The sequence below is a fragment of the Mycteria americana genome, chromosome 5 (assembly GCF_035582795.1).
Source record: "Mycteria americana isolate JAX WOST 10 ecotype Jacksonville Zoo and Gardens chromosome 5, USCA_MyAme_1.0, whole genome shotgun sequence".
NCBI classification, from domain to species: Eukaryota; Metazoa; Chordata; class Aves; order Ciconiiformes; family Ciconiidae; genus Mycteria; species Mycteria americana.
In genome coordinates this window covers 72,782,313-72,803,262 of record NC_134369.1, presented here as the reverse complement: position 1 = coordinate 72,803,262, position 20,950 = coordinate 72,782,313, and the positions used below count along the sequence as shown (strand labels likewise).

Below are 20,950 nucleotides of genomic sequence, written 5' to 3'. Positions count from 1 at the left end.
GACTCTTCATGTTCTTGTTCCCCAACAATGGCTTACTGTTTGCTGCAAATCAAGTCATGGGAACTTCCATTTCTCTTATGCTTTAGTGATAATCTACCTTCTCCTTTTGAAGGATGTGGAGCGAAGCACATGCACTTTCTCTGGCAGCCAGCACTCTCAGAGTTAGCTCTGTGTGATCTGTCAGGAATTACAATCTGACTTGTAAGTAAGAGCCATCTATTTCAGGTAAAGAAACACTTTATCTTTCTGAATCTAACTGCCATGGCATGGGATGTAGGTCCCTGCTTAGAGCTGTCAGAGCTGTGCTGTAGCACAAGGACTAATCTCGGATCTGTGCTCTGCTCTCTGCAAAGGCTCCCAAGTACCTCTCCTTATCGCTACAGAAATTTTCAGCCTCTTCTCCAGGGACACCGACGACCTGAACAGCAGGCACAGAAGATGAGCGGGATAAACTGGTAGGCTGTTTGTTTTCAATATAGTGCAGCAGCCATATTCTCAAATTGATGTCACTGGGGTCACTCATTTTTAAGAATGGAGGAAGAAATATCTTTTTCCCCTAAGCCTCCAAGACCAGAGCATACCAGCCACAGAGCATCATTCCAGGATGATTTTTCATTTTATTAGGGATCCTTCAAAAACTCGTCGGAAGTGCAGAAACATTTTGATGAGCACTGAAAGTGTTTTAGAAACAAAGTACTTTGCCCCTGAGAAACGGGAATAATAACCCTAATACTGCTTGGAAATCTTACGGATACTGATAACTAGGGAGAATAAAGCAACCCAGGGGAAATGCTGACTTGCAGCACCAAAGTCTGCTGAACAATGCTACAGCACTTTGGATGAAAAATCAAAGTTTAATGGCCATGTATCTTCCCTGAACATGTTGTCCCCTGGCCCAAGGAAGGAACAGGCCAAATTCCCCTGCGAGACACTTCAAATTTGCAGTGACGTCAGGTCAAGAATCAGCAGCTCAAGGCTATTCAAAAGAGAGAGCCTTCAGCAGAGCGATCATATCGAGGTCTCAGTTAGCAGCTCCTATCCTGCTCTTGTGAAGAAATCAATGAGCTGGCAGTGCACGTTACAGCCAAGAGCTGCCCCAACTGGCAGCGCTCATTCCCCAATGGGGATGGGAAGCACCTTCTACAGCGGTGAAGGGTCAAGGCTTCCAAAAGCTTGTCATAAAATAGTCAATTTGTTTTAGCAATAAGATTTAGAATTATCCAAAGGGAATTAATCCTTAACAAAATCGAACTCTTCTGAAAAAAATATTACCAATTAAATATTTCACACAGAACCACAGAACCACAGATCACGTCTGGAAATTGTACTGTCCAAACCCCTGCTCAAAGCACGGTAGGTTAGAGCACGCTGCCCAGGACCATGTGCAATCAGATTTTGGATATCTCCAAGGACAGAAACTCCACAACCTCTCTGGGCAACCCGTGCCAGCGTTTGATCACCTTCATAGTATAAATAAATAAATAAATAAAAATTTCTTCTGTTTAAATAGAATTGCCTCTATTTCAGTTTATGCCCATTGCCTCTTGTCCTGTCCCTGAGCATCTCTCAGCGCTATCTTCTTTACACCCTTCCTTCAGGTATTCATATACATTGGTGAGGCCACACCTGAAATACTGTGTTCAGTGTTGGGCCCCTCATGACGAGAAAGACATTGAGGGGCTGGAGCGTGTCCAGAGAAGGGCAACGGAGCTGGGGAAGGGTCTGGAGCACAAGGCTGATGGGCAGCGGCTGAGGGACCTGGGGTTGTTCAGCCTGGAGAAAAGGAGGCTGAGGGGAGACCTCATCGCTCTCTACAACTGCCTGAAAGGAGGGTGTCGAGAGGTGGGGTCGGTCTCTTCTCCCAGGTGACAAGCCATAGGACAAGAGGAAATGGCCTCAAGTTGCGCCAGGGGAGGTTTAGATTGGATATTAGGAAAAATTACTTCACTGAAAGGGTTATCAAGCACTGGAACAGGCTGCCCAGGGAAGGGGTTGAGCCACCATCCCTGGAGGTATTTAAAAGCCGTGTAGATGTGGCACTTAGGGACACGGTTTAGTGGTGGACTTGGCAGTGTTAGGTTAACGGTTGGACTTGATGATCTTAAAGGTTTTTTCCAGCCTAAATGATTCTATGATTCTATGACTCTATGAGATCCCCTCAAGCCTTCTCCTCTCCAGGCTGAGCAGTCCCAGCTCTCTCACCCTCTCTGCATATGAGAGATGCTCCGGTCCCTTCATCACCTTTGTGGGCCATCACTAGACTCTCTCCAGTAAGCCCATGTCTCTCTTGCCCTGGGAAGCCCAGCACTGGATCCAGCACCCCAGCTGTGTCTCAGCAGTGCTGAGCAGAGGGGCAGGATCCCCTCCCTCGACCTGCTGGCCACGCTCTGCCTGATGCAGCCCAGGAGGCTGGTGGCCGTCCGTACCACAAGGGCGCACCATCTGAAACACTGTGTCAGGGTTCGGTTTGATTCGTCTGGGCAAATCATCATGTTATAATAACCCCTTTCCTAACCCGAAGTATTTTCCAAAACCACAAACCTTTAAAAACTCATTCAAGTAGTTGCGCCATCAACACGACTATTCATACAATAATCATGTGCTTAAATCACTGAAGTCTTAGAATATCACCACTCATTAGGTTTTTCTTTTCTTTATCCTCATGTGAACAATTTCAGTGATAGAGTTCACATCTGGGGAATCAAATAGTATATATTTGCTCATTTCATAATTTATATCTTGTATGCATGTTGCATTCTCATGTGTTTCACAACATTTTGTCCTTATGAGGAATTAAAATATTGATTTTAGAAGACACGTATAAGCGTGCATTCAAACACATGGTTGATGTTATTAATTTACTATTTTTCTGTCAGTCTGCTCTTTAAAGGCAGAATAAGTAATTTTGTACAAAGCCATTCAAAAGTAGATAATTTTGAACATTAGCTAAAATGATGGTAACTATATTTTTTAACATTAAGGAACAAAAGCCATATTGAGCAATTTTGGTTTTTGACAACTAGGTGTCCACATTGCCATGATCAAATCCTATGTAACTATAATCACTAATCACCATTGTCACCATCTTCGCCTGTGGGTCAGCTCCTTCATCAGCCAGCATTATACATGTCGATTCAAGAAATTACACAAAAACAAGAAAGGACAAACTCAGCAAAAAAGCTAAGGACACAGACACTTGCTGAAAAGGCAGCCTAGGAAAAAAACCAAAATTGCACCAAGGAGAGGTCACTGTTTTGTGGACACACGTCAGCCTCTGTGGCTGTTTTTCTTATACTTTTTCCCAACCGTAAAGTATTCCAGAAAAAAACTCCTTTACCCTTTATGTTTGTAATGTCTTCATTGTCATATACTAGAAATAGTCTGGTGTATGATCATAGAGGGCAGTTTATATTTTTTTCACTAAGCATGGCATGGCTCAATCGCTTCCTTCCACTAAACAGCCAAGCTCTCGCTGCAGTGTAGATCCAGGAGAATTTAGCCCTGGGGCTGCGTTCACGTGCTCAGCAGTGCAGAGACAACTAACCAAAAACTAAGTGAACTTGTCTGCTCTATTTAAAACCTGAACTCAGCCCCGAGGCAGGCGAAGGTTTCCCGAAGCAACCACCAGAATGCACTGTGAGGATGTGCTTGCCCTTGAAATATATATAAAAAATACATCAAGTCAGGTCAGCTTGGCACTGGAAAGCCTCTTGACACATTGGTAAGCACCGAGCACCCCACAGGGATTTACAGGATTTATAAAAATTGGCTGTCTATTGTTTATACTTTTATGTTTTCCCACACCTTTTTTTCATACTACGCAAAGAAATTAAACGTGTGTGTTGAAAGAGCTCTGACTAAAAACAGACTTACAGATACACCTTGAAAATATATACTCCCACAGCTTGTGAGCGAATTGTTCATGACTTTTACAAAGGAGCCGTGTGCTGCTGCATCGCACACAGGCTGTGCCGCTCCAGCTGCCAGCACGTGAGGAGTGCTGCTGCTAAGTGCTTGATCCTGAATCTAGCAAGGAGTGACTCAAAACACTGTGTTAGTATCAGGCAAAGTCCTTGCAAATATCACCTTTTCTGCTTCCACGCTCTAAAGTTCCCTGCTCAAAACCTTACGTGTGCACGAAACACCTCCCAGCTGTAAGAGGGGCTCCTGCTAGCGTGCTGATTAGTGGAAAACACAGTTTTACAGCAATTAGGACGCTATCAGACACCTCTCTTGCCAGCTTTGGTTGCACTGGCCCTTGCAGGTGTTGGCAATCCTCCCATGCTTTTGTTTCGTACAAGTGGACATTTCTCCTGCTATTTCTTCCATAGTGAAAAGACAGGGTCGTTGGCTTTCTCTCACCTATGTGCTGTCCATACATGTGATAGTAGAAGCTAAAACAATAGGCTGTGTTCGTAGCTCCGTAAGGATTTTTTGGAGCGACACTGAAAACAGGACTAACAAGTCTGGCCTTTTCTCCTTCCAGCCTGGGGCGTGACGTCTCAATGTACATGTAGAAACCTAGAGAAAGTCCAAATGGAAATTGTTAGGCTGCAGTCTTCAAAATCCAACATGTATACATACAGGAAGACACCAGGACTGTCAAGCATCTTGATTCATTTTTCACATGCATCTGACATCACCATGGTTTCTGCGACATATTTCTCCTGCATTAAGCCCGTGTGTTTTCCACAACTGCTTCAAAGACATGTTTTCTACCAAGAGTAAAATCAGGGCTAGCAGGTCAGTACTTGTAAACAACTTCAAATCGATGTAACAAGAAAAGAAAAAAATCTTTATGATGCACAAGAAAAGAAAAAAAAATCTTTATGGTGGGGTTCAGACTTCATTCTCAAGGTTGCAATTTGTTCCTACAAGCAGGGAGTGGGGAGATCTTTTAAAATAAAGGGAACATTTTCAACTGGCCACGTCAATCACGTGTTTGAAAGCTCACTGTCACGGAAGAAGACAATATTAATTTATTCTGATCCTGGACTGTGTCAACAACAGAGATAGTATTTATTTAATCCAACCTAGCAAATACAATGCAGTATGATTTTTTCCCCTTTGGTAGTGCAAGCAGGGGCATACAATAAAATAGCATGAGTTACTGCAGTACTTGATAAATTCAGCACAATATGTCTGACTTTTCAAATGCAAATATACACTGCAGTCAAGATGGCACGCTTCTGTTAAGCAGGTAGCAGATTGAAAATTACACATTTTAGCAACACCCAAAGTAAAAATGGGGCAAAAAAAAATCTCATTGTGACAGTCTGAGAGAGTCCAAGTTAGAATTTAAATGACATAAACCAGAAGAATATTTCAAGATGTGCCAGAATATTTCCCCACTAGACTGTAACGTGAAAGCAATCGCTTTGAAAATGGCACAATAGAAACAATACAAGATGGTTAATGGCACCATTAGTGGGTTGTGCTTTGGGACCAGCCGCACGCCTCAGCACCGGCAATTTCTTTTAGAAGTCCTTGAAGTACGCTTATTCTTGGTATGATTAGGAAAAACGATGTGGCTGGCTGAATTGGCTGTCCTGGACAGGTCCCTCACCCCAACGGAGCAGCAGAGCTCCCAGTGCTGGGGGACCAGGCACACGGCGGGAGCTTACCTTCCTTGGAGCCAGTCCGATCTGCGTTTGGCCCCGTGTTCGGGGTATATTTTGTGTCTCTAGTGGCAGTGCTTTGTTTTGTCCAGTCGAAATTGTCTGTGTCATCTTGAGTGAAAAGGCAAATGTTACCATCCTCAAACCCACAGTGGAACTCTCCTGCCAATCAGCAAACGAGCAGAAATTCAGTGGCTGAAATGATTCATCCTATGCTTGTTTGTCAAAGTACTAGTCAATTATAACAAACACATTGTGGGATGAAGCTTACTAACAGCACTGAAAAATAGACATACATTTATTTTACGTCGGTTTCTAGTGTTTAGTGTATGTTTTCTTTTGCAGTAACCTCAGTGGAAAAAAAAAATCGCGGTCATCTATCTGTGTTGGTGTTACTTGAAATTATATTCAAATCCTGTTGTATAGCTCCTCCTCCCATATTCACATACATACAATCGCCCTTAGAGACATTGTCTCTTCTTACCCAGCTAGCATTTCTACAAAGCTGAGAAGAACAGTCCATAAAACATGAACTGTGGGGAAAAAAAGTGAGAAGTGGGTTATTTTGGTTTAGGGATAAGAACATTAGGGAAAAGAGGACAGCAACCTTTCAAAATGAAAGCATTATCTCCAAGTGACATCTCCTAAACTATTCTTGGTTTTCAATAGGGATGGGAAAGCCAGTAATGGCTAAAATGAGGGCAAAGGAGCTTTAGGGTAGACATGAAGAAAATCTCTAGAAATCAGGACAGTGAAGCAAATGAATGGATTGCTCAGGAAGAACACTGAGTTCCCATCACTGGATTATAATAAGCAACTAGACAAATACCTGGGAGGAAGGTTTAGGTCTATCTGAACCTACATGGGCAGGACAGGTGACACTATCATGTCCTGAAGACACCTCCTAGACTTTCACTAAGTTTTCTGTTATGTACTTGAGGTCAAGTGGTACAAGCTTAGGTCTAAAGAATAAAAATGCCAAGAACCCCAGACAGGATTACTGGGATGCTCTCCTTTGCAAAACAGAGGTCTGTGAGACACACCAGTCCAGTGATGCTACCTGCTGGATTATGATGGGATGAGCCAGTCCTACTGTCAGACATTTAGGAATCAAAACAAATCAAAACTTCCAGGTTCAGTTTTCATCTCAGAACAGAATAAGGCCCGATGTAATAAAATCTGCAAAAGCTTAATTTTATGCACATGAACAGTTCCCGCTGAGTTTACTCTTCCAGCAAAGTCTATTGATTTATCTGAGAAAACAAACAAATCTCTGTTCTCTAGGGAGAATGCAGCTGTCTGCATACTGTGTCAGCTACGGCCTTCTTTATAGGGGTGCAATTTATATTCACTGTTATGAGGAACTCTAACACCAGGTGTCGTGGGATTATTAATCTGTGTTAAATTGAGAAGGTGTATAAATGTTTGCAGGTTTGGGGTTTCGGTGAACTATAAATCCACTTAAGCCACTGGAGCTTCACTGTAAATCAGTGAAGACAGAGGGACCCGGAGCTTAGCTTGGATATGTACTGCTAAGCAAGGATGCTGGTCTGAAGCTTATTTAAAATCAGATAATACTGCAGACTGAACAAGCAGGCTTGAAAAATTCATTCCAAACCAGAAGGTGCATTAGGAGTGCCTTCCAAGTCTTCCTCATTCTGTTTCTTCCCGTACAAAGAGCAACACAAACTGTACCCCCTCCACAACAGTCAGCATAAAACACCACCCTATAAAACCAGGTTACTACAAAAATGCAGTCCATGGAAACTTCCTTGGCTATTAGCACCTCAAGCAGATTGACTTGATTTATCAATAAATCCATCAACTTTATTAGATCCTCCAAGAGAATTAATTTCCTAAATCACAGTTCCTTAACTGGCAAACATGCCTGATAACCATCGGCATGATGTGGAGCCAATTTCAGGACCTTGCACCTTGGTTTGGTTTTAGAAGCAAGGTCTTCTGAATCCTGAATTTTGAATGTTGAAGAAGTGGCAATATAGAAAATGATTCAATGGAGGAGCACCACCACGAGCATTGCAGAGAAGGAATACGAGTAGAGGCCTGATTGTGGTTCTTCCTGAGAGATGAGCAAATCAAAGAACGAGGCCACAAGGAATACACATGCACGGATTACATCCAAAATCCTTCAATAGAGAAGCATGTGAATAGATGCAGATGGACACTTCCATCCTTATCCCGAAGACCAGGAAGATGATGCAAAGACCTTGACAAAGCTCTTGAAAGACACAAGGACTCAAATGAAGTACTCTGAACAAAATGCCAGCTGTGCCTCTCGTCTCCAGTAATACCTTTTACATGACTTGAGCTCCAGATTTGCTTGGTTTACACTATATTGTGTGCATGTGACTTCCACCTCCACTTACGCAAGCCCTTCCTATAGCAAAAACGGTGCTGCTTCTACACAGTGTGATAAAATTAAAGGGCAAAACAGTAACCAAAGGAGAAAAGTTCTGAGTACCAGATTCAGTCCTGCAGCAAAGTGAATTAACACAAAGCATTTTCAGCCATTCAGCAGTTTATAACACTGCCCCTCCAGTACCTTAAGAGCTGTATTTGCATGTCGCACCATGCCCTCAGAGCTTCATTAAGAAATTCCACATCAGCAGAACAAAAGATTTTTCTTCAAGTTAAAAAAAAGAAAAAATTCAGGCCAGATGAAAAAAGGTAAGTAAAAGTTTGCCATTTGTTTAATAGGAAAACACTGGTTTCATGTGGGACTCTGCCATTTGGAATACACTGGAAAAGGTTAGAGCTAAATATTCTGGGCACGAAACACTTCTTAAAAAATGACAGAAGAATAAAAATGGGAAATAGCTCCCCAGGATTAGCTCAGTACTTTTCTTATGCAAGAAGTAGGAGCAATTAAATAGATCTGAATGGTCCTGACCTGTTCCTTAATGGGGCACACCAAGTGCAGGAGGAACAGCCGGCCCTTCCCCAAGCACCCATGGGTGCTCCAGCTCATGACACCGCTCAGACCACTACAGTTTGCTGAAAGCACTAACAGTGGTGCCAATTACTATTAAAGATAGTGGTCAATTTTTGTCAAAGCACATGCCAGCTCTGGAAGTGGATTCAGGTTATTAATAATTTCATTGACAGTTAGGGCAAAATCTGAAACTGTTCTCAAGGTGAAACGCTCTTCATTGTAGTATCAATTTTTGTCAACTATTTCCATAAAATTCAAGTTGAATATGACTCTCTAACATCTAACCTGTTCCATTATTCAGGTTTAACATCTAGTTGCACTAATTGATATGAAATTCTTATGGTTTACCTTAAATGGTTTATATTACACGTTACAAAATAAAATGTAGGTCTGAGGCTACATCTTAGCGTTTAAGTCGTTCAATGCTACTTGCTTATATATTGCAGACATCTTATAAAAAGGAAGGACTTATGCAATGTGATTATTCCAGAATTGAAGCAAGAAGAACATAACTTCAGTTTCCAATACAGGTGTCTCTTCCCGGTTGAATACAGCTCTTACTCTTCATTCACAATGGCGTAAATAAAACCAGAATTCAGCCCAACAGCTTTAGAAAACAACAGAACGTGGTTGATGTTATACAGTATATATATAACATCATCATCCATTCTGTATTTTCAGTGAAATAAAACGAGATTGTAGCAAGAACGGATAACGATGAGATTGAATTTGTTATGGAAGACAGAATCTCTCTTCTCCAGCTTACTGGTTTGAACCCATTTGCAGACCAAGATTTCTTCCCTGTCAAAGGATTTCGCTCAAAAAGTCTTTGGGGAAAAAAAGCAACCCAAAATTTTACCATCTCTATGTTCATCTGAAAGAAATTACACTGGGTACCCTACAGTTCTGGTAGGCAAACTTTCCCGTCAGCACCAGTGCAGAGAGAGGCGGACCTGGAATGCAGATGAAGGAAACGGTGGCCAGGTTGCCAGAGACGCCCTCCCTCCCTCGAGCTAACACACTCCCTATCGCAAGGGCAATTTGGATGCCACCCGCACTGTACCACGCGCCTACCAGAGCCATTGCTTTTAACTGAGCTACGGAGGAGATATTTTGAAAATTAGACGGTTTCAGATCTTAAAACCATAGAGGACTACAGTGTGAAGCACTTAGGCTTGCAATGCATTTTTTTCTTAACATCATCGAGTACATATTTAATATATTAATTAGCAAGGGTCTCATCTACTGCTCACTTAAGTCAATGGGAGTGGTTCCTTCAGCTCCCGTGAGCTTTGAACTAAGCCCCGCTTAATTATTAATGCATTGCACAAGATCTTCTACAAATAAGTTTAAAATTTACAGAAAGGCTTAGCCATTGTGTGTGAGAGACGGAGAGAGAGGCTGCTCGCACAGCCCGGTGCTGCTTTTCTGCCCGATTATGGCTGCACTACAGCAGTAATCATGGCAGACCGAATCCCATTCCTTTTATTTTTTGCATATGCTATTAAAAGCAAGGGAAATGGCAGAATATGTTCCCACAGCAAAACATTCACTCGCCATGGTGTGCAAGAAAATAATGAAGCAGGTAGATGTGGGGACTGTCAGGAATAGGGTGGGTTTACTGGGGCATACTAAAGCTCCAGCCCAGTCTCCTGCCTGCGACATTTGTAGGGATTTGGTGCCCACGGAAAAGTGTAAGAACAAACCGTACGAGATGTCCTTTCTCCCCTGCACCATCCCCGTGCCCGAGCACCAGCACATAGCGAATACATAGTCAGAGTTTGCATTTTCAATCGTGCATGTGGAGCTGTCTCCTGTGAATTCGTCTAAACACTTCCACACTCTAGCTACACTTTTGGTCTCCACATTTCTCTGTGCAAATAAGGTCCATGATTCCTGTATGCACTGCATGAAAAAACACATTCTTCTTTTGGTTTTAAAGCTGCAGATGAGCTTCTGACTACCCTTGGAAGTATCAAAATAACTCAAGAACTGCAAATGTAGTTCTTATGGAAGGATAAATGAATTAAGAAAATTTCATAAACTGACTTTTCCTTCAAGATTTTTACCATACCTGTTGAGGCACAGACACAGTTCCTACAAAGTACTTGAACTTTCAGCTATTTAGTTTATCAGTGTTTAGCTACTCCCATGACTAAACCACAGCATCACCCATACACACTGAGCTGCAACGCCCACAAATGGATGTTATTTCAGAACATTAGTATTTTCCTTTAGATGAACTGTTAGGGCAGTAGGAAAGAAAGATGAGCTGGAGCTATAATTTTTCCTTTCTCCACCTCCTCTTGCCTTAGTGCAAGTGACAGAACAAGAGGAACGACACCTTCAGCCGCCAGCCCAGCTCGCATGCAAAACTAAGGTGGTCCCTGCAATCCACGGGCTGCAACTGAAAGGGAAATACTTATAATTTACTTTTTAACTGTGTAAGGGGCAACGGATGCAAGGACAATTCTTCATACACAGAAAAGCTAAAAAGGTAAAGAAGTACTTACGTAGATGTGGATTTACTGGAGCTGAAAGACAGAGCAAAATTAAAAAATTAGCACAAAGAAGAAATTCTAATTCATCAATATTTAGATTATCCTATATTTCCCGTTGTTCCCTCCCCCTCAAGACCTTGATCATGGCTCCTACACCGAGACAGCCAGCAAAACTGGTAACTTCCTTTTTGAGCAAATTTTGTGGCTCCCTGGCAATCCAAAGGCAATGATTTCAGTGCGAAACGATAGCCTCTCCCATCCACGATGTGTACGCTCCATCACTAGTACCTGCAGCCTGGCGAACAAGATGCTGTAATTAAGCATCAAACCTAGATTATTGGCGCAGATATTGTAAGTATGGGGACAGCTGCCCAGCAAAACTCCAGGGTGATCCAACAAAAACTACAGAAAGCATGAATTCATCAAAAGCAGAGGTTCTGCATCGGACCTTGCTTATCACCTAAAATTTCCTTTTAGCATTGTTCAAGAATACTTAACATAATGAATTACCCTTCTACTCAATGAATAATAATGTTCTTCAATTTAAGATGTCTGCATACATATGAATCTTAAGAAACAGACGGCACTTGCATTCTCCTTAGAAATGCCAATTTTCCTTTTAAATAGCAGAAAACATAAGCACAGCAAGTTTGTGAGAAGAGGTTTGGTCTCGTTAGACCAAGAGACACAACCAAGAAAAAGCATGAGAGTCTTCTGGCACATAAACCCTCTTCTAGGGGGGATATCCTTTAAAGGAATTTAAGAAGACAACACAGGAAGGTAAAGCGTGCTATCCTAAAAAGCTGCCAGCAGTGCCAGCACCCCCGTGCCTGCTGGAGGAGCCACATTCAGTGACCAGGACAGGGACCCACCAGCACGGCTGGGTCCTAGACGCTGCTCTCCCGGGGCTGTGCTCTCAGAGACAGAGGAGCATCGGTGCAGCATCCCACCTCTCTGCATCCCGCCTCTGCCCACTCCCCTTCCCACGGCAGGAGCAGCCCATGCTGACCCCTCACAGTGGGAGGCATCAAAAATAATTTTGCCAACATTGCAGAGAAGCCCTGAGATAACTTTGCTGAAAAATATTATTTCTGTCTGTTCTTTTATGGGTCTGTGCAATGCCCCGCATGACACGGCAGGACTATTGGGCACTGGGAATCTTGGGGGAAGCTGATAAAACTGGCACTCTTATTTCACAGACCCATGGCAAAATTACAAAAACCTCCACATCCATAATTATTTAACATTGACGTTCATCTACTTAATACCTTAATAGGCTGAAACAGAACGAAAGTCAAACCTCAACAGTGCCTACAGATATCTTAACCATGGGAATGGCTACCCAGGTTTAGGTCCAGAGTAACCTGTACAATGCTAAACATGGGAAATGGGTTTGAATGAGAAATTAGTCTGCAGTTCTGGGCTACCTATTTGCAGAAGGGTAAATCTGAGGATGGATGACTTAGGAAACAGGCCCCTTCTGCTATAAGCCCTTACCCATGTGAGAAACAGAAGGATGCTAAGCTCACAGTTGGAATTGCATGTTACTAACATAAAATTTGAAATAAGACTTTATCTCCAAATAATGGGTACATCTGGTAACGCCAGACTTCAGTACGAGTGCTGCTGCATGTTTTCTTGCTGCCCTTCCCATGCCATGTTTACAGACATGAACTCTTGGTTTGTGACCCCAGCCACGGATTCTCTGTAGTTCTAGATTCAATCTGAAGTTTTCAAAACAACTCTAAATTAGCAACTCTGTCCTTTTATCTTGCCTTCTCTGAAACAAATGAACAGCGATTTGCCCCAGTGCAATCTCCTTAAGAAACTTAGTCATTACATGGTATTAGATAACCTCATAGCTTTTACCAACAAATTACCTTTCATTCTCCAAGAAACATTCATTTTGTGAAATCCTTGAGTGATTGAACTTAGAATTAGCTGAACTTGCTGGGAACTACATTTACTGATGCTTGATTTGTAACTAAATGTACGGGCTTTTATGGAAACTATCATCAGCGTGTAACCTTGAGTCATGCTATTCAGATTGTTCACAGCAGAGCAAAAAAGGCTTCTTGCCAAGCTAGCTTCAGTTCACACTGATTGACAAAAGCAGAAAAACAAATTAAAGCAGTTAGGCTGAACTTATCTAATATCATAAACTAGGAAAAAAACCCACACAACCAAACAAAAAACCCCACTCTTCTAAGTAATACAGCACGCTGCTGTAAGACAACGTGTAACGGCTCTAGCCCTCACAACGGAAAGGGAAGGTTGCTGCGTGCATGACACACAGGTAGCAAATTAAATTAGCCATAAAGGGAAATTAATGGATGACTGAGGGAGTAAATTCCCAAGGCTGACTTTGAAATGTCTGGAAAATCTGTGCACCTCAGAGGGTTATCACTGCTCTGCTCAGCTGACCCTGGCTCATGCTGGGAGGAAGGTTTTGCTGGCGGAGAATCTCGGGAGGAGAACAAAGAGTCATGAAATGTTTGAGCTTGGTTAGAGCCAAGACGGATGATCCCTTAATCTTCCTGCCATTCCTCCAGCGAGCAGAGAATAAAACCTGCTGGAATTTCAGTTTGTTGGATGATTTTACTTTTCAGTCAATCTGTATTTGTACAGGTCACAGCAGAAAAATGTGGGCTGAATGGTTCTTCTTAATGCTTGCCCTTCTGTCAGGTGCAACTGCGTATATGCAAAGGCAGATACATTTCCCGCAGATCCTTCCCAACACAGACACTTGTTCAGCTTACAAGTGAGGTGGCCTTCAGAGACTGCAACATTATGTCCCTCCTTTAAAAAAATAGCTGCAAATCAAGCTTTCCTAACCATGAAGAACACAAAGCCAGAGGTAAGTAGAAGCATGCTAGATGTTCAGCTGCTATGTTTTTTATCACTGGAAACTGGTTACTTGTGGTAATTACAACCAGCACCTAAAAGTTTTAATCAAGAGGAAGAGTCCATACCTCTAAGCACTTGGTTTGCACAGGAAAAGCAATCTTCACTGTAAATATTGGTACTCTACAAGGACAAGGCTTTCTTCCTTCCATAATAGCAATTATCCTGACTTACTATTTATAACACTGGATAATACTGGAAACGTATGCCAGTGCAAACTTATAAATCCTATCATTTATGCCCTATTTGGTACCAATTTTATTTTTGGGGGGGCTAGAAATATAATAATAACAAGAATAATAGCAATAAATAATAACCACAATTATATACTCTTCTTCCATACAGAATCTGGGGAGTATCTAAACCTCATATGAAAATGAGCAAGCTGGACTACGAAGCTACAGGCCACCTTCATCTATCTGCCGCTGTCGCAAGGGGCTGACTCTACGTACCAACAGTAGTAACGGGTTGTTGGCTTTTTCCATAGAAGGGACCTAAACTTGTTTCTTTAATCACTGGTTAACTTTAAAAATATTTAAACGTAAGTGGATATCTAAAATAGTGAGTGCTGAAGTTTTAATTGGAGTAGTTGGAGGACTTTACAGCCAGTCTGTATCAAACAGGCTGACATAGATTTATGTAAAGTGATGGAGATAATATTTAAACTGTTACTACAAGACATATCTGCTGTTACTACGAGACATATCTGTTTTGTATTAGCCTACAAAACACTCATTAGTGCTACTTAAATTGCCCTGTTTGTATTTACTCGGCAGACTGTGTTCACTAGCAGAGTAACATATGTATCTACCAAAGAATTTGTCAAGTGATGTTTGCCTGTAATTATCAATGTCACTCCTACTGTGATGATTGCTCTTTTCTCCCGTCCTTTCGGCATGCAGAGGAGAGAATAATTCATGACGGGCGAGGGATTTCCCTACGAAATGCTTGCGCCACGGGTAAGTTTTTGATTCATGGGATTGGATACTGCAGAGTTTTTATTTTGTAATTACAGCTCCCACTTGGGATGGCAGGGTATACTGTAAGGAGCTCATTACTGAGGTTTTCCTGTTTTAATAGTCTCCTTATTTTGGACATTCAGATGGCTAGCAGCAGGCTAGCACATTGGAAGCTGTTATTTTTATATATTAGCAATTTCCACGTTAATCTCCAGTTGTGGGTTTTAATTTAAGAGGTGATGTGCTCTGCATCACGTACACTGTGGTAATTACAACCAGCACCTAAAAGCTTTAATCAAGATCCAATAAAAATTACTTCACAGGTAGGATTAATGTGGCTTAACTTTAGCGATCTAAAACTTAGACACATCATCTAAGAGTGTCATTGGAGTGTCTCTAAAGTCACCGGAGAGAGATGGGCATGTCCAGAGGTTGATTCATCCCCTGGAAGAAATCTGGAGAAACCTTCTCCTCGCTAGTAAGGCAGCAAATGCAACCAATACACTAGAAATGTCATGTTGATCCTTACACACCTTACCACTATTCTGAGAAATCACTTCTGTGCGGTACCTGCCCAAGATTGACCTACTACAAAAGGCAAGCTTAAGTAAAATCCAGGTAGCGCATGGCCTAGCTATCCTCTGTTTGCACAAAAATGAAACTCAACTGTAAAAGTTAATGCATTTCTTAAAGGCAAAAGACACTACTACCATTTTTAGTAACTCTAACTATGATGTGTCCAATCTGTTTTTCACACTGCATTTCTTTAAAATGGGGTGAAATCCTATAAGCCTGTTTAAAGTTTAAAAAATAAGGGAAAAAATGTTTGCAATGGGAATCCTCCCCAGCAATACAAACACATTGGTGCATTTTAAACCTAAAAAAAAAAGCTTTTTTACTCTAAGGATGATGAAGCACCAAACAGGTTGCCCAGAGAGATTGTGAAGTCTCCATCCTTGGAGATATTCAAGACGTGAATGGACATGGCCCTGGCTCCTGGTCCTCCAAAAAGAGTATTCCTAAAGTGGTGGGATGAGAAAGAAGGGCTGACACTGCCAGAGACCAGTCTGCTTCTGGGGTACTGATCAAACCTGAACACACAGAGGCACACACACACGAAATCCCACTGAAAATATGAAAATTCAAATGTTTTCCTCCTTGCCTGAGGTCTCATAATTAAAAAAAAAAATGTAATGGGAGAAAAATGTAAAAAAATATCTTAGTTGTCCTCTTAAGAAACATTTGCACAATGTCTTTTATTTTCAGGTTAATGTTTATAATTATTTCTTACATCGATGCAGGCCTGCTGCTGTGCATCCCACTAGTCCATTAACTGCTTTTCTAAGACTCCAGCATTTCAGATTGTAAGTATCGGATTTGCACTATAATAATGCATGTGATATCATTATTTTATATCTGAAGCTATAACATCCTTAAAATTAGCCTGGTAACAGTTTGCTGACGCTATAGTCATTGGACGAATACTGAGATAAAATGCATATTTTAAGCACACAAAGCCTCAGCGGTTCTGGGATCCCTCTTCAAAAGGAAGTCACTTTAGGTTTATCTCATTGATTAGCATCTGGCTCATGATTTCTGAAGCTGTGAATTTGTCGGCACCAGAGTAATAGCACTGAGTATTGCTCCAAAAGCATCTCTCCGTCTTGGGCACAAGGCAACGGCTTCCTCTCTCCTGGGTGGCTGGATTTTGCATTGGCACCTCATCAGCACGTTTGAAATGGGATGTTATTCACATCTGCGCTAATGGCAGATTCTAGCAGAAAAATTTGCAGTAGACAAAATACGCCTTTTATGCTGCATGGGAATGTTCTTCCTGCCAGCCAGGGGCTAGAAATGTAAATCACATAATGTTTCATTAAAACCTCAAACTCAGCACGGTTGTGAGCCATAGCTGAGACCTCAATCAACCTCCTGAGACTTGCCACTGCCAAAAAAGAGCCGTAGTGACTGAGTGACCTAAATGGTGTTTTTTCTCCTTATAGGAGCACTGGTCAGTATTTAAGTCATTGGACAAATTTCGAGGTCCGCGGAAGCAGGCAGTGGCTTCCTGGCACGAGCTGGCTGTGAGCACACAAGTCTCCCCGTCATGGCCAGCATGGAGACATTGCGACTTCTGCAGAGAAATTCCAAATGTCTGAATGAAGCTTCTGCTCCTGACCACCTTCGGGAAGACCCTGGGTCTTTCCCTTGTGCCTGCGGGGAGCCCCAAAGAGATGGACTCCTTCTGCTAGTGTCAGAAAATAGGCACTTACTAGGGAAAGAGGCCCAACGAGGAGCCAAAGTCCAACAGGAATTGCAGCAGAATGACCATCTTCTCCCCATTTGTATGTTCATAGATTTAGTAAACAGATCCTTCTTTTAATTGAAATCTTGTTCTCATGAGTTTTGGCAAATGAAGACTTTGCAAACACTTTCCTGTAATAGGCGAAACCTAAGATTCATCCATCACCATCATTTGCAGATCTGGCATTTAGTGAAATGGAAAACTACGTTCTTTAGAACGGATGTTTAAGATTGCTTAATGTAATTTTTTCCCTTGATATTAATACAGTGATATAAATAATTTATTATGAGATTGAGTAGGGCTGAGCTAATCATTGATCATGAAGAATTGCACATATGATGCAGAAGACATTTAATTTTTTTCAGATTTGTTCACTATTTTAAATTATTTTATAATGATTTTTGAAAGTAATTCTTGATCTGTAGGTTGCTTTTGGGCCTTCTGCTGCATGTGATTTCCTGCTTTGGGCTCTCTCAGGTATCTGTATAGCACTAATTACTGTTGGATCCAGCTCCTAGAGCAATTGGACCTACGTGGCTATCTGTGACTTGACCTGTGTGTCAGCTGGCTTTTGTCCTGAGGGATTAGCAAGGTTCCTCATGATAGAATCGTAGAACCATAGAATGGTTTGGGTTGGAGGAGACCTTTAAAGGTCACCTAGTCCAACCCCCCTGCCATGGGCAGGGACATCTTCAATGACATCAGGTTGCTCAGAGCCCCGTCCAACCTGACCTTGAACGTTTCCAGGGATGGGGCATCTACAGCCTCTCCGGGCAACCTGGGCCAGTGCCTCACCACCCTCAGTGTAAAAAATGTCTTCCTTATATCTAGTCTGAATCTACACTCTTTTAGTTTAAAACCATTACCCCTTGGTCTATCGCTAGAGGCCCTATTAAAAAGTCTGTCCCCAAATGGTAAACTCAAACTTTCATGATTCCATGTTTACAAATATCTCCCCCTGGAACACACTTCTCTTTTTCAATTATAAAAACTTTCTGCTCAGCACATCAGGTTCCCATCGCAAACTGCTCAATGATATCTTTAGTAGAGCTACCTTCTCTCTAGGGTACCTCTTGCCCATTCATTCTAATTTTTACAGAACAAAAACAAAGTGATTCAGTTATTCATTAAATAAATACACTAAGAAAGGTATTTTGACGGATTTTTCAGAGCTTTAGGAATTACTTCCTGGTAATGCTGGGAGACTGAATGGAAGGATGTAAGAATACTGTGCTTTTCTTGTTAGATTCAAGTGGACAAATCTTAGTCACGGCATGACCTTTTAGAGGAAAATATATAAATACCTTTTTCCACTTGCATAGGACTAGAAACGGTCACTTTTTTTTTTTTTTTTTAAATCATTCACATTCAAATAAAAACTTATCAAAAAGTGCTCATTCTTGGGGACAAAAAAGTATTTTGATGATATCAAAACACTGATTTGACACCTTCAGAATAATACTTGTTTGGTAGATTTTTCTTCAAAACTCATTGCCCTTCAAAGTGTTCTAAGTAAGAACAAACTCTTGAAATGAGCTATTTCATGAAGCTAACGTTAATTGGTTCTATTTTTTCCTTTATTTCACAGAAATTTCAATATGATTTTGCGTTTTGGCTGTTCAAGGATTTTTTTTTTTTTTTTTTTTTTTTGTGACACTTTCCAGAGGTGGAGATTATTGTTTCTACCCCGTTCTACCCAGAACCCTCCTTCCTGGAAGGCCACAGCCATCCCTTGCAGCATTATTTGCAGGACTGGCAATCAGTTTACACACTGCAACCCAGCGCAGCGGTGACCTGTACAGCAGACCGAATTGTGCAGAATACACCGCAATGCATGTGCTTGTACACGAAGGTCTTCTTACCACTATACTTGATGACCCGAATAGTTGAGTCCCCCTCCCCAAATCTGGTGATGGGCGTTAGACGGACTTCATATGCCTCTGGCTTGATCAGCTCAGTTAGGTTGTAGGTAATTAATTCTCCCTTTTGAATATTTCCATTCACCGTAATTTCCTGTTCCCACCAACGCTGTTGTCCAGCCTAAAATCAAAAGAAGGATGCAAGTGTCAGAGCTTTTGGGATAGATGTTGTCTTCACCTTAGAAATAAACAGGAGCGTACGCAGACCTGTGCAACCCCGGGTGCTTCCTTGAACCTTCAAACAATCCAGGAGGATTAGAGACACAGCAAGAATGCAAACCTCCCTGAGACAACCCACTACTCAGCTTTTCTGTAACCGATAGATGAGATGAGAGATTGCAAACTCATTTTATCACGGGGCCACCCCTGCCTGCCATCTCCTGTCCTCCTCTGCCCGCACAGGTCCCGCACCACAACCTCGGGCAGCCCAAGGGCTGCAGGCGCTGTGCAGCACTCGGACGTCTGCTGCATGCAGGAAAAGCGCAGCGTTAATTCAGTCCAGGAGAATTTCGACACTTGCCAGACAAGAGACTACAGCAAGGGACGAAGCGCCTGGTTTGTGATGGCGTGGAAGCACCCAAGCATCCCAGCAGATGCTGTGGCATTTTTCAAAATCTCACTGAATTCTTCCATCTTCAGGAGCCTGAATTTCTTTGCAGACCTGCCCCTATGTTTCAAACGCATTTGTTAAAATGTTAAATAACCTTCTTCTCCCTTAAAAAACAAAGCCGTTCTTTTCAGCTCATTTCATCAGCTGACTGAGGCTGAATTTACTCGTTCTCAAATGCTACCCTTCGAACCTGACCAGGTAAATTGGCTCCTCATGTCTAGTAGCCCCATTCCTCCCATGATTTTAAAATAACATCGGCCAACTGCAGTGGCAGACGTGTTTTCCGTCGCTGTGCACGCCGGGCTGGGACAGCTGCGGCTCCGTGAGCTGGGTGCTGCCTCCTCGTTAGAGGCAATGAAGTTTCACAGCTGTCATTTGGGGCATCATTTGAAGCTAATAAGAACATACTGAAGAACTGAAATGCAGTTTGATTTCCAAGCACTTACCAGTTTGTGGAGGAGTGAGAAAGAAATAGGCTAGCCATTAATAGCCTTAGTGCATAATTATCAGCAATCCTTGTAGTCTCGAAGATGGATGGATTTCAGAGAACAATGAAAGTCAATATGAGCAAACAAGAGGCTGTTTTATTAAAAAAAAGCAAAGCATAGATTTTTGTGTTTTAGAGACTGCACAGTGTTTTCCACATCAAAATCTATAGTTTCTTTTATTTATATGCCTTACCAAGAAATGAAAAGAAGAAAAAAATCTAATTAAGAAGGCGGCATCGCAAGAAGGGAGTGCCACATTGTCTCTCACATTAATTTAACTGGTTTATAGACAAGCAGAAATCATACGCATTTTGGGCAGCAGAGTGACTTGACATTGCAATATTACTTGCAGATACTCTGCCTTATTACAGACACTATCTGCAGAAAACAAAGGAAAAATCATTAAATATTTACCACACATCCAAAGACAACTGTACAGGTGCAGTGATGCTAAAATGAGATGTTCCACTAAGCTTACTACACCTGTCAGTGCACTGACGTTCTTACCTATTACATGTTTCCCAATACAGAGTTAATTAAGGACAGAAAACCTGTTATTCCAAAACTTTAATTTGCTGATGCAATAAAAATGTACATTGAAAATTGCTGAGATCTAGTACTAAATCTACCACATTTCATCCAAATAAACTACATTTGCAGCAATATTAACAGACTCCAAGCTTTAAATTCATA

General features: G+C 41.8%; 1 protein-coding gene across 1 annotated transcript in view; it reads right to left on the bottom strand.

Moving 5' to 3' along the window:
• The window catches only part of MDGA2 (MAM domain containing glycosylphosphatidylinositol anchor 2), a 180,022-nt gene that overhangs the window by 9,096 nt on the left and 149,976 nt on the right, over positions 1-20,950 (bottom strand). The window contains exons 7-10 of the mRNA XM_075501584.1: positions 19,103-19,280; positions 11,085-11,105; positions 5,625-5,780; positions 4,363-4,521 (exon numbers count right to left, since the gene is read on the bottom strand). Coding sequence (XP_075357699.1) covers positions 4,363-4,521; positions 5,625-5,780; positions 11,085-11,105; positions 19,103-19,280 — 514 coding nt within the window. The remainder of the gene's footprint in view (positions 1-4,362; positions 4,522-5,624; positions 5,781-11,084; positions 11,106-19,102; positions 19,281-20,950) is intronic.